At 41.5% G+C, this 14,800-nt stretch overlaps 1 protein-coding gene across 10 annotated transcripts in view; it reads right to left on the bottom strand.

Moving 5' to 3' along the window:
* nav3 (neuron navigator 3) overlaps positions 1-14,800 on the bottom strand; it is a 398,636-nt gene that overhangs the window by 78,787 nt on the left and 305,049 nt on the right. For all 10 annotated transcript variants that reach the window (XM_040050291.1, XM_040050289.1, XM_040050290.1 and 7 more), the window contains 2 exons: positions 8,230-8,372; positions 1,318-2,422 (listed from right to left, as the gene is read on the bottom strand). In XM_040050291.1, coding sequence (XP_039906225.1) covers positions 1,318-2,422; positions 8,230-8,372 — 1,248 coding nt within the window. The remainder of the gene's footprint in view (positions 1-1,317; positions 2,423-8,229; positions 8,373-14,800) is intronic.

Genomic DNA, 14,800 nt, shown 5'->3' with positions numbered 1-14,800 from the left:
CTCCAGATTCAATTCAATTCAATGTTATTTCATCAGTGCCAAATCACAACAACAGTCGCCTCAAGGCGCTTTATATTGTAAGGTAGACCCTACAATAGTACATACAGAGAAAAACCCAACAATCATATGACCCCCTATGAGCAAGCACTTTGGCAACAGTGGGAAGGAAAAACTCCCTTTTAACAGGCAGAACCAGGCTCAGTGAGGGGCGGCCATCTGCCGTGACCGGTTGGGGTGAGAGAAGGGAGACAGGACAAAAGACATGCTGTGGAAGAGAGCCAGAGATTAATAACAAGTATGATTCACTTCTTGCAAAGTTAATTGTTGCAGATGCAAAGTTGATAAAGTGCCCCCCCCCCCCCAAAAAAATGAGACTTTCTTAACAACTGAGAGATATATATATAGGAGCAGCTGCGACGGATGCCAAATTTGAACTTTCTAGTTCCAATTACTGACCAAGATGGCAAGAAACAGTGAGTAGAAGTCCAAGCTTTAAAATGTTCTCTCAGAAAACTCTGGGTAACATCACAGATGGTCCATCCACTTCTACTACACTCAATGCTTCTGTTTACTTTTTGCTCACTGAGTAGGCTGCCTGTGTTTTCACACTTTAAGTTTTAGTTCCCTGCTCCAGAGCTGACTATCACTCATTATCTCCTCAGGACTGATAGCCGCAGAAGCTCACTAAATGTGTGGGATTAAAGGAATGCTAATGCTCGAAAGAGGCACTGCTGAATGTGGCAGAGCTGACTGTGCGCTGCAGAGGAGGTAGTTCAGAGAGAGAGAGAAAGGGTGAAGGATTTAGTCTTGTTTAATGGGATTCCTAACTCCCTTTCTCTCCTAACACAAAGCCATCCTAGAGACTTTGGCGGCTCCGCTATTTTTTTTCTTTGGGATTTACCCACTTCCTGCACCTCTGATTGCTGTAACATCATGAAACCATGTGCCAGATGCATGCCTCTAACAACACTAGCTGAATGAAGAGAAGGGGAATGAGTTCTTGAACACTGCCAATGTCTGGATGCTCACATCAAAGATGAAACCCAGACAGTTAAATAATAGGCTTTGGCAAGCAGCAGGGAGTGGATGTTAATTTGTTCAGTGATGCCTGTGAAGGGATGTGGAGGCGAGAGCAAGACGCACAGTGGGGAGGCTCCAGCTGATCACTGGGAGAACTCCAAGATCTCATGGGGTGTGTGAATGACTGTAAGCATGTGTGAATGTGTGCAGGCAAAAAACGGGTCAACAGGTTGCTCTCGCTGGGTGTCCTTTGAGTGATGACGATAGGACAAATAAACACACACACACGCGCCTCACCTGTACATGAAGGGGGCCACAGTAGCTGTATTAGGATGGTTGTGCTGCTGCTGCTGGGGAAGCTGAACTACTCCATTTCCTCCTGGTGTTCCTCCCCCTCCCCCACTTCCTCCCACAGTGGACGCAGACAGGGCTGAGGTGCTGGTGGACGAGGTCATGCTGGTCCGTTTGCCCTCTGAGCCCCCTACGGAGCGTTGGATATAGAAACTCCCACTTTGCCCCCCTTTGGTTAGCTTGGCCCTCTCTCCCTCTCCTCCCCGTATATTTCCGCTGCTGTTTAAGGCGGCCTGGTTTTGGGCCTGGGACTGACTTTGCGGCTTTGCTGATGATGCCAAGGGACCTTTAACTCCTGGCTTTGGGATGCCGCTTGAAGCTGAGGGGGTGCCACCATCTTTCTTCCCTGACGATGACTTCCCTCCTTTTGGGATGAGGCTGGCAATTTTTGAGGACTTCTTCGTGGACTCGGGAAATGTGTCGCGCTCCTCTTTTGGGGGAGAGCTGTCCTTACAGGACTTCCCAGACTTGCTCTTGTCCTCCTTGTCTTTGGAGGAGGCTTGAGACCTGCTACCACTGGCGGACGCCTTTGAATAAGAAGAGGGTGAAGATGAGGACGTTTTGCTTGGTGCGGTGAGGGACGACGCAGGGGTCTTTGTAGCCATTTGTTTGGCTGTAGCACTGCTACTAACACTGCTGCACGCTGACCCTGTAGGCGTCAATCCATCTTCACCATACTCTGATAGGTCATCTTCCTCCTGCAAAGCCATCTCCACCACAGATGGTGATGCTCTTGAAGCCGATCGGGGGTTAATCAGCCGAAATTTCTCCAGCATTGACCTCTGAGGCAGTGCAACACTTGACCCTACTTTTGACCCATCCCCTTCTGGGGCTTGCGGTGATGGGGTGGTAGAAGGGGAGTGTGTAGGGCTTGCCAGCATGGATGAAGTTGCGCTGTGCTTAAGATTCATGGACTTGCTGCGCCAGGACTTGCAAGCTGTGGGGGAAGGGATGGCAGAGGCCAGCTGCTGCCCGCTGAGGCTGGTGGGAACCATGCCACCAACACCACTTCCATTCATCCCACTAGGTACTGGGATGCCTCTCACAGCCTCTGAACAAAGAGAGTAGAGAGAAAGAAAAATACGGGATGATGATTAAAAGGGATATCTGGTGAATTACAGTTTTTGATGTACAAATTTGCAATTTCAAATAACCAATTCATAAGCTGCAACAATTTATTACTAATCTTTTTGTGATGAGATTGGTTGGAATGATTTTCCCATTGAGATGTTGCACAGAATTGATTACAAAAAGGAGGATTAGTCATGTATGCTGCATTACGCTACCTGTAAAGTGTTAGGTTTCCCCAAAATTTATTGCAGTTTGATAATTAAATGCAATTTTCCTATTTTATTTTATTTTATTTTTTTTTACTTTTTATCATAGTCATTTACCAACAAGTTATTAGCTAAAATGCTACACTTCCTCAGGCTTCCTGGATTTATTTGACAAGAAAAACTAGTTCAGAATACTCAGCTGACTCCCTGCTGACTTCCTTTGTGGTTTTACACACATTCAGCAAAAAATAGTTAACTCTTACATTATTTGGGGAAAATTACAAAAATAAAACCCCAGAGCTTATTCTCAGGTGACAGGATATCAACAGCGAGTTGAGTCAAAAGAAAAGACTTCATGTTTATTACAACACCGGTGTCTTACAAGGAGTTTGCATTCAACAGTGTTTTACCTTCTTGTTACAATTCTTTGTAACCTGTAACCGCATGTATACATGTATATATCTGTCATATATCTGTATAATCCTTTCTGTCATCGTTGTATTTTTTACTCAGTTGTATATAGTATTTGTATTTGTATTCTATTTTTATCTTATTGTATATTTATTTTATTTTATTCTACTGTATATAGTATTTTATTCTATTCTGTACAGTTGTGTACTGTATTTATTCTTAAATAACAAATTTCCCACGGTGGACTAATAAGGTATCTTATAACGACTATAAGACGGCTATCTGTTTATGCAACAATTTAAAGGAGATTTCCGAAGGAAATTAAATATGCCCTGGAAAGACCACCTCCCAAGATAAAACAAAATGAAGTTTGAGAAGCATTTTTTTAGGCTTCATGCCACATTTTTATGGGATACACATTCTTTTCCTCTTCTACTTTCTCCACCCTGGAAAACCACAGCTTTGAGTTACCTTTCTAACACCCGACCGGTATCTCTGTAGACACATATCCAGTGCAGTGTGTGGACATGACAACTACCTCCCCATGAACACAGTTGAGTTACTTCTATTAAAGAGCAAATGCGGGAAAGTAGCAGCAGATGGCGTAGAGAGAGGCGACAGAGTGACAGCATGAAGTTATGCCCCATTAGACTGAGTGTCTGTCTGTCTGGCTGTCACTCAGCACAGTGAGCAGGGTTCAGCTGGCTGTGAGTCACCCCCACTCTGCAGTTTAAAGCCTCCTCAGGCAGGCAGAGGAGGGGGGCTCAGATTGAGCTGTGGCTGGGACCGAAACACTTTAACCGGCTTATGCTTCTGACAACATCCTGTAAAACCTTTAAACATGCCTGAAAACACCTCAGTGCATTCGGCACAATGTGTCAGGCTGTAAAGTGTCAGGCCCTCCTTTATATAATATTGTTTAAACTGTAATTTAGGAAATGGCTGTAAGATACCTGATAATGGTTTGGCCACACTTTGAAGGCTTTAAAAGTGACTGACTAGAGCAGGGGTAGGGGACTCCAGGCCTCGAGAACTGGTGTCCTGCAGGTTTTAGAGCTCACCCTGGGTCAAAACACCGAAATCAAATGATTAGTTCGTTACCAGGCCTCTGGAGAACTTCAAGACATGTTCAGGAGTTCATTTAGCAATTTGAATCAGCTGTGTTGGATCACAGGACACATCCAAAACCTGCAGGACACCGGCTCTCGAGGCTGGAGTTCCCTACCCCTGGACTAGAGCAAAAATCTGTTGGCTTCACATTAGTTAAGGATTGATTCGGACAACCATATAATAATGTGACAAGCAACTGACAACTGGAGACATTTTTAGCCAATAACAATTTTTTAATATTAGAACGATTGTAACAAGTTAAATAAATAAAGGAGTGTCTGCTAGGGTGTAAGTCAGAGTAGAACTGCAGTTATATGTGTTGTTGTAGCCAATCTATGTTAAAATAAAATCATTTTTTAACATGTGTTAAAGTGTATGGATCTGTTCTGAATGTGCTGGTGGGTTGTGTGAAAGGATATCTGTACAACAACAAAATCAGTTTCAAGTTAATTAAAAAGGATAATGAACTGGCAGCCCCCCTCTTTTTCTACCATGAATAGGTTTAAAAGCTGAGATAAGTCACAATAGCAAAGTTTCAAATCTCAGATGAGACCAAAAGAGCTAAATATGGATTGAAGACTTATCAGTTAAACGCTGGTGCAAAGAAAAAACATTTGCAGCTCCAGTAGCATAGCTGTTGTTTTGAGCGTGTGTCTTCCTGGCAAAGTGTGGTCCTGGAGTTTATTCTTATGCTTATTCCTGCAACACTTATTGTTGCAGGAATACGCACAAAAGCATTTAGACTTTGCAAGGTATTAAATGGCTGTCTGTGGGAATAGTTTGTCAGCATGATAGCTTCCTAAGTGTGGAGTGATAAAACTTTACAGGTGATGAGATGAAAACGAGAGCCAGGTTAAAATATGTGTAATCAGATCCATTAGTCCCAAGTTCAACAAATATGTACTAATTACTTGTGTCTGCAACTAATAGTAATATATTACTTTATAGTTACTGTGTACTTATGAGTCTGAATATGAATATGTTGATAGCTGGTCCTATGTGGTCCCATCACAAGACTGTCTCAAGATGGTCATTTCTTGTCCAGGCAGTCATGTGGCACAGGCATAAACGTTGATTACAGCATACATTGTGAGTGTGTGTGTGTGTGTGTGTGAGAGAGAGACCACTATGCTGGCCCCCATGTTTTGAGATAAGTGAATGACTTTTACATATCTGATAAATCTGACTGCGAATGAAAGAGATGGCGAGCATTTGTGTGAGTCTGCCTGCGGTGAGTGTCTCTGCTTGTGTGTCCAGTCAATTAACCCTGTCTTCAGAGATTCCCCTTCCCTCCTCCCCGCTCATCACTTCCCCACCCTAGAGGCAGTTTCACAGCACCACCACACTTTTCACCGTGCAGTGACTTGCTGTTGCCGTGGCAACAGACTCTTATTTTCCTTTTTTGCCTCAGCGACCACGGAATTAAATGCCACTTTGTCTGGGTGGCGTTGGACCCTCTGCTAACAAATACAAACACACACACAAAGTCAGAAGCACACGTGCCCCTGACTCATGTATGTACTGACAAACCCGTCTGTTTACCACACAGTTAAAGACTGAAATTCACCTGGTGTGAGTTTCTACACACTGGCCACACTCCAGTTTAACACATTTGAACTTGCTCTGCTTCCCACTTCACATCACTGTGAGTAAGACAAATTATCGGCTTAAGGAAACTGGAGTACTGGAGTTTCATAGCTGCTTCTTTATCTTCTTTCTGACACACAAACAGAAGTATTTCTGAAGTATTTGTTGTGCATACATTTTTTGCAAATCCTTACTAAAACAGTATGACAATGTAGTTTGAAAATATATGAAGGATGTTTCTCCTGTTTCGTCTTTCCCTTTTCATGTGTCCGCTGTTACAAATGCCCATACCAATAGATGGCAAACAGATAAAATCAAATAATATATTGACCTGGCCATTGGAGCTTATTGGCTCTGATAAAAAAAATATAGAAACAAACTAGAACGCTAGTTTTAAGTAAACCCTGCCCCTTTTATAGATCAGACAAGTCGACATCATGTACAAAAAACTGCCATGTGTAATCTCCATAATCTTAAATGGCTGTAGTACTAACAGGTGGAAACTATGCAAAAAGGAGGAAAATGTGATAAGTTTTTCTTAAATAATATTAAAACACTTTCAAACTCATTTGTGCAGTGGCCTGGCTTCATTATTAAAATGAAAATAAAGAAAATATGCATAATAATATCAAATAAATAAGAAAATGAAATCTGTAAAAATTGTTAGAGGTTGGGATGAACATTACGGCATTGTCTGCTCAGAGCTGAATACTATATTTGTACTTGTTTCCATTAGTAATCTGAATTTGCACAGTCACAATTAGAAAAGATGAAAATATTTCACATTAAACGAGAACATGTCCTATAAGGGGCGAATGTAAGTAGCTGTAAGAGAGGAGGGGAAAAAGCTTGTGGCAGACACTTCCTGTATCTGTTTATGTGCCTTTTGATTTCTCTGCTACCTGTTTTTGGCCAGAAGGATCCGACTGCATAGCTGACATTTCCTCAACAATTGATCCCCCCCTCCACTTTTTGGTTTGTCTATTTTATTTTAAACCAAAACACCTTTTCCATCTCCCCTGCAGTGAAGCACCAGTCCTACCGGCTTATCTCTCCAAACTGAGGCTTTGTCTTTTGGCAAGACTCCACTGGAAAAAGACACATTTGCCCTTTAATACCCTGCGTATCATTTTCAGGAAAAAAGGGGAAAATGTTACTGAAACCTTTGAAACTGTGACGTAACTAATAACCATAATAAACCTAAAAAAAACCCTGACATTTAAACCCAATTATAACTAAAAGCACATTAAGACTAATGTGAAATGTCAGTTTCTCAAGAGCTTGTTATTCCCCGTTTTTAGCAATTTTCAGTTACGATTGATTACATACTATCTTTCCATCCTTCTGTGTGTCATCTTTCACCTCCCTCTCCCACTGAAGAATCTGAAGTTTCAGACAGAAACTGGAAGGGTGAGTGCACATGTGAACTTTTAGGATGAAAAGGAAGGCAGAGAGAAATTCAGCAAGCGTTTGCTGCAGGCATTTCACTGCTATCTCTGTTGGGTGCCACTCACTGTGTCTCTCCTCCACTACATCACCATCTACTGATCCTTTGCACTATTTTCCTCAATGACTGTGCAATGCTTTAAGAATAAATGCTGGCTGTCTTTTGTTAGAAAACATTTTTGCCAAAGTAAAAGGTTTGTTAATATACCTTCAGGAGTGGCGTTATTATTATGATGATGCTGAGGCATGAGAACATGTTTTAATTACTGGCATTGTGTTAGCCAATAACTCATAAGAATTCTTATGAATGAGCCATGACAAAATCTTAAAGCTATTATAAAGTGATCGAACGAGCCAACAGTAAAGAATTGTGTAATTAACACATTACGAATGGATATATTTACTCTTCACAGCAGAATGTGGCCATTAACACAACAAGGACTTTTCAGTAATTACTTTTCTGTTAAATAAAATGCCACACACTCACTCTTGGCCTCTGTAAGACCCTTTTCTCAAAAACACAATTACTCTTATTAGCTTGATCGTACTTGACAAAGCGGTTTCCTGGATTCACCCCCTGCTCATTTCTCAAACAGCTCTATTCATGCTGTGAATATTTTCACCACCTCCACTTAATGGCATCTATTCCAACTCAGTTGGAATGAAGAGCAGTGGATGATTCAGCAGACCAGTTAAGACTAGTGACATCAGCCTGTCTGACTTGTGTGAGTGGTGCCATCAAGTGGTTGGGATGAGGAATGGAAAATCACTGCCTCTACCTACTGCAGGAGTAGGCAACTCCAGGCCTCGAGAGCCGGTGTCCTGCAGGTTTTAGATCTCACCCAGGGTGATTAGTTCGTTACCAGGCCTCTGGAGAACTTCAAGACATGTTGAGGAGGTCATTTAGCAATTTGAATCAGCTGTGTTGGATCAAGGACACATCTAAAACCTGCAGGACACCAGCCCTTGAGGCCTGGGGTTGCCTACCCCTGACCCCATAGTCAAACTCTGTAAACACACTCTTTACCTCTATCGTTGCCACTGGCATACTGAAGAGGCTTGCTCTTGTCAATGCTGTTGAAGCTCTGGCTCCGACGGTTGAGGTTGGATGAGCCTGGGCTCCTGGAGGTCCCGCTGCCCGCAGCAGGTACTCTGGAGGGCCCTGGTAACCTGCAGGAGAGGTAGAACAATGACAAGTAAGATGACTGCACATTAACTTCAACCCAAAAAAGTCAAGGAAAGGTGGTTTATTTATAACAGGGGATACTTTAAAATCAACAGTCCTTTGTCAGTAATAACTTTCATCCAGTCATTGTGGAGTTCAAATGTGCAAAAGTCACCCTTCTTGTTTCAGGGAACAGCAGAATTACAGAATAACACCAAGGTACTAAAATGACCACCCCTTCCAGAACATCAAGCTCAAGCGCGGCTTAACTAACTGATGACATCTCACATTAGCTTCACTTAAAGCACACGGAGATTTGGTGTCCCGTCACTTCCACTGAAAGCGCCTATAAAGTATGCACTGTTACCTTTAACCGTTAGGCCTCGACTAGACACAATAACAGATGAGATACACATTGAGATTTAAAAATCTACAAATATTGGTATATTTTCTCACAAATAACCAGCCCTGGATTCAGTATGTGTCAGTGTGTAAGATGAAGAGAGATCAGAAGTCTTTGTTTCATCTTGGGCTAAGGAGGGAGGATAAAAGAAAAAGAAAAACTGTGTGTTCAGGTGCACATGTGCTGAGAGTCTGTGTCATGACAGGCTGATTGAAAGCTCAGAGCTGATCAGAGCTACTGTAAAGCCACGCGTGATATAAATATTTCCTTCCCTTCAAATGATCATAAAAAGGAACTACAGTCACATCTACCAGGGGGGTTTGTGTTTTCAGTCAGTCTACTTTTGAAACACACTTTTGCATCATTTCTTTCTGTTGACACAGTCAAAGCTGCCAGTGTCAAATGGTGATTTGCCATGCTGCAGCTGGAGGAGTTTCACAACTCCCAGAAGCGTGTTAAAAAGAAGAATCTCATCAAAAACCTGTTGTACAGTAACGTTATACTGCATTTTTTATGTGGTGTGCCAGATGCATTCGTACATCTGTTTGTTAGCACGTTTCTTCAAAAACACATTTAGCAGCTGGTTCAAAGATTTTGACAACCTGGATCTATTTCTGCTGTAACTCAACATGATTTTTCCTTTTTTGGTGCCTTGGTTTCTCCCACAGATGCTTTACACTGTTTTCATGTTGAAACAATATCAAAATGCAGGTTTGAAAAAGGGCAGAGATAGCTCAAAACCTTAAAAAACGTTTATGGAACTTTGAAAAAAACAACTTCTGGTGAAATAGAAAATGTATAAGTCAAGATCTTCTCAGAGAGAGAGAGAGAAAACGCTGGACTGTAACAACTTGATGTCTCTGCATGAACTTTGCCGTGACGTCCCTTAAAGATAATTGATTTTCTATGCTGAATATGTCGCTTGTCTGTATCGCAGATGGAGCCGAGATGTCGGAGGGAAACGTATTTTAGGCTCTGAATTGTGCAGTGGTGAAAAGCCCTCTGGGGGAAAAACATATTTCATATATTCCATTCTGTGTTTAAGGCTTTCATGAAAATAAACAAATGAAAGGACAGATTGACATCTAGCATGGATAACAAACCTCCTGACTACTAAGAAATCTCTTCCGCCACTGCTTTCGGTACTCTTCTATTTCTCTGCCACATGGGCCAGCTATGATACACTTCACAGGAAACACAAAGTGCAGTTCTCTCTCACTCAATATGCTTTAGTTGAGAAAAAACATTATTTTGATTTTAAACACTGAATTTCAGTGTTCAGAGCATCAGTTAACTGCAAAGCAATTCACCACCAACAAAAAACAATCAGTGACCAAATCAATACGAGTAGAGTTTGATCAAGGAACAACAAAGTTTTCTCAGTCCTTTATTTCCCTAACGTATCACTCTAAGACTTTAAAATGAGGGTGAGTAACAGAGCCAAATTAAAAGCTGCTGACTGCCCTCCTGACACGTGTGAATCTGCAACAACTGAGGACAAGCTCACACTGACAGTCCAAAACACTAAGCGGGTAAAATACGTGTCCCATCTCGTGGCACACGATGCTATCGTTTTAATTCTGACTGACACAGGTATGAAGGTTTTATGCACAAATTTATCTTGGAATTATAAGACAGAAAATCTCATCTAGGGGATTTATTTACTCGTCTGCATCTGAACTTCAAGTTTAACTCTGGAAAATGTGTGAATCGCTGACAAATCTAAAATATTTTCACACATTATGCAAAAGACTGACTCCCACCTAGTCTGGGTAGTCTTTTTTTCACTGCACAGGATCAATTTCCTTTAGGTTCAAGGTTCAAGGTTCAAGGTTCTTTATTATTTGTCACATGCATAGTTATACAAGTATAACACACAGTGAAATGTAGCCTGACACGCTCCTCGACATGTGCAAAAATTGGGGGGGGTGTAGAGGAAGAACATTATATATATATATATATATATATATATATATATATAGATACACACATATAGTATATACACTGGGTGAATGTGCAGTAGTAGCAGTACCTTTATGTCTGAAAACATGCCATGGCATCGATGCAGAACTTCGCCGTATCAACCAAATCGCCTGGATGAAGGTCTTATTAAAAAAATAGCTGCTGAAAAAACTGCTTCCAGTGCATCATTAAATATCACTGGAGCAGGACTGTTTTTTATTTTTCTGGGAAGGTAGCTCAGGTAAACAAAGCAAGTTAGTTACTAACCAGGTATCTCTTCCAGTCTGTGATGCAACAAGGAACAAACAAAGCACTATATTAAAATCCAGAAATTATATTATGGCAGCAAGAAGCAAATTATTTGGATCTAACTACAAAAATTCAAGGCAACTTGGGTGTCTCCCTCAGAAAATGGAACAAGGCGCAGCAGGAAGTCAGAACAAAAACTGCAAAATATGTCAGCCCCAAGTGCTGAGCAATGAAAAGATGGTTTTACACAGACAAAAATAAAATATGCTCCTGTGCACAAAACTTCATCAAGAGGAACAAATGTGTCCCTTACTCGCACTTCCCTTCTTTGAATTACTATATGATTTTGCATCCCACTGTTCATTTGTAGCAGACTAGCTGACTGTTAAGAGATGCTGATCCAGGCCTGAGCGCAACACTGGTGCTTTACCCGAGAGGCCTCGGTGAGCTGCAGCAGGAGGTGGTTCTTGGGTCAGAGCTGAGTCTGCCATTCACAGAACAAAAACAGATGGAGATGTATAGTAGCATGCACATAATGCAGAACATTGCGCCCAGAAATGCATACAAAGGCAGACTAGCATTAATAGTATATATCTGCTTTAATACATTCAGTCTGCAAGAGAGGAACAGACGAGATTGATAGACAAAGACAAAAGAATGAACAGATCTAAAAGGAACAAAAATATGAAATGGGAGGGGGGATGAAAGTGCACACAAACAGGGGTGCACATCAGAAAAGGAAGGCGCTGTAGCTGCAAACCCCGACAAGAGAAAATGAGAGATAAACAGTAGGAAATGAGATGGAGATTGAGGCAATTCAGATGGTAATCAGAAGTAGTTCCTTTTATCATAAGATTCTTTCATCTTCCAAAATACATGCTTGATAATACATCGGCAAAATGGAATGGAAGAGAGAAAATGTGATGCAATTCCTCGACAGGGAATTTGTTTTAGACTGGACAGATCTGAGGTGAGGTAGGGAGGTGGGTGAAATCCTTGCAGAGCAAAGAGAGTTCTCTGCCCTTCACAGTGTTGTGCCATTGAGTCTGTGTATTCAAAACAGCCCTTTCCTTATCTCATGACTAGTTCTTATAACATCTGTTATAACCCTGTATTTGCAAGAGTGTAAGACATCTGCTCTGACACATCTGGCCCCCACATGGCCACTCAATGCCACATCAGGCTTATTAAAATGGTAGAAAGATACCGCAAGTAGGCGGGTGGCCAGCAAACTGCCAAACATCACTCCCTGCTGCTAAGATGAAGGCCACACCGTACCGACATTTAATACGCAACATCTAATGTACACTCTATTTGAAATCATGGCAGCTAAACTAATAAAACATGTTGATGGTTTTATAACTTTCAGTGTGTTGTTCAGCTGCTCTGATATGTCAAATGAAAGCAGAATAACTCAAATAACTAAATTGTCAAGACTGTGCTAACATGAGCTGAGCAAACAAACAGGAGATGGACTTATGGCTGAGTAAACAGAATAAAACAGTCCAAACGCAATGAGACAAAGGCAACTCAACTCAAGGTCCACTTGAGATATAAAATAAATTAACTTTTGCAATATTTCTGAGTTGAATAAAGTGTCACCATCATTCAACATCACATATTCTACTGAAATTAAAACTGTACTTACATTCCTACCCATCAATGGAACTTAAAGCTGTACATAATCCTCATAACAGTGGAAATTAACGCTATATTTTCAGATCATGAACCCAATGGAAAAATAAGAATGTACAGAGAACAAAAAAGAATCAAAAACCGACCCCTTGGAAACACCGTGTGAGAAAGAGGTGAAGGATGAGAATTGTGTGTCTACCAAGATGTACAACTGGAGTTAAGGGCACAAAACATAAAACAGATAAAGTGTTGTGTTGTCTGACAGTACACAGAAGTTAGTTAGCATCCATAAGTCCTGAGTAGTGATGTGTCGGTTGTGAACGAAATGGCTCTTAGAACCGGCTCTTTTTAGTGAGCCGAATTCGGTTCGGCTCACTAAAAAGAGCCGGTTCTAAGAGCCATTTCTCTTTTTAGAGCCGGTTCTCTAAAAAGAGCCGGAAATCCCATCACTAGTCCTGAGTGGTGAGCCACAAAAAAATAAAGCACCTAGCCCATGGTAGTGTCAGGTATTAGCGCAGTTTATTCAGGAAGTAAATCTCTTTTGTTGTAATTCAGGTCAGATGTCCACATCAAAGGGAACTAGATTAAAAATCCACAACCCATTATGTGAAACATATGAATAGCTATTTGTTGACACCACTTATTATGCACAGAAAGCCAAAACATAACCTGCGCTTATGTTTCGTTTACTGTTCCAACATCAGAGAAGGCAGATTATAGCAAAGAGCTCAACACTGTCTAGCTGATATACAAAATACAAAAATTAGCACAGTTTCCACCACTGACAAAAGGGAAACAAAGAGCCTGAATGTGACTGTGTCAAGTGAAAAGGCCAGGTGTAAACTGGATAGGTCCTTGAGTGCTAGCTAACAAGCAAGCACCTCAGACATTTTACCTCAGCAAAATGTCTGAGGTAGTAAGAAGCACACTAAAGCTCCTAGTACCTTGAGGGAAACATTCCTCACCACATTCAGCACAGTGCAGCATGAAAGACACACAACAATTTATTTCTATTTTAGAATTGCTAAAACTTTCTTGCTTCGGGGATAACAGAGGAGGCAACTCGTGGTGATTAAAAATAACTTCTCAGAAGGCAAGAAAGTAATTAACTGTGGTAATCAGCCTTGAATGGAAATCAGATGGCAAGAGAAGAGTGCCTGCACTGTCACCGCTCACTAATATAAGTGATTTGTTTGTGTGCACGTGCGTATGTGTATCTTCATCTGTTTGTGGGGAATTAAAGAGCTATTTCTGCAGAGCGGCAGCAGCAGTGATGTGAGAGGGCAGATTATCACCCATAGGGCTGGAACTGCTGGCTGCAGCATTTTTGCCATTGCTCAGTGGTGGCTGGAGAGGAATTATTTGCCAACGTGCTGGTTCCCACTGCTTCTGAGTTGGAACAAATGCTGCAAGCATCAGACAGCTGAAGGAGGCTGTGCACATGCAGCACGTGTGGCTACATTTTAAAGCGTATGTCTTGCATGTATGTGAAAAATCCCTTTTATCTTTGTTGTTCTGGTCTGCCCATATCTGGGAATGAATTTCTCACCGTTAATGCTCATGTTTAGAGCTGTTATAAGTTTACCAGCTCACACAGGACACAGGTTCCCTGCCTAGCAGCTATATCAAAGTGCTTTGCAACACTGTAGTTATTTATTCAGCATCTTTGTCAAGATGTTTAAAAGTGCTAAGGGACACAATACGCAAAAAACATTTCTTAGGCAGCACAGGCTCCCAGAGGTAAGCACCGTCTGCTCCGAAGCATCAGGTTCTGTGCACTGGTATAACTGAATCCTCCACTTAAGTAATCTCACTGAGACTGAGATTGTGAGATTGTCAACAGGAGGTAGCATCCAGTTTTACTCATATTTATTTAGAAACAAATTCCTAGCAAGCATCTTTACAGAAATACTGTATCCATGTAGTGAGTACACACCTTTTGTGATGGACTCATAATGTTTAAGGAGTCTGTATTTCATGTGGGAACATAATGGCACAAGCACACGAACATTTAGCACATCACATTCTGCTCTTCACTGTCACACATTCGTTCAAACTACCATAAAGCTACTGCAGCTACATCCTGAGAACCCAAGAACAAAACACAAAATTCTTATAAGGTGTTCTGCCTGTTGACCTCTGACCTGACTGTGGAGAGAGCAGCTCTTCAAAGCCCTCCCTGAA

Source organism: Simochromis diagramma, unplaced genomic scaffold (assembly GCF_900408965.1).
Source record: "Simochromis diagramma unplaced genomic scaffold, fSimDia1.1 OVJJ01000131.1, whole genome shotgun sequence".
NCBI classification, from domain to species: domain Eukaryota; kingdom Metazoa; phylum Chordata; class Actinopteri; order Cichliformes; family Cichlidae; genus Simochromis; species Simochromis diagramma.
This window is presented reverse-complemented; position numbering and strand designations above follow the sequence as displayed.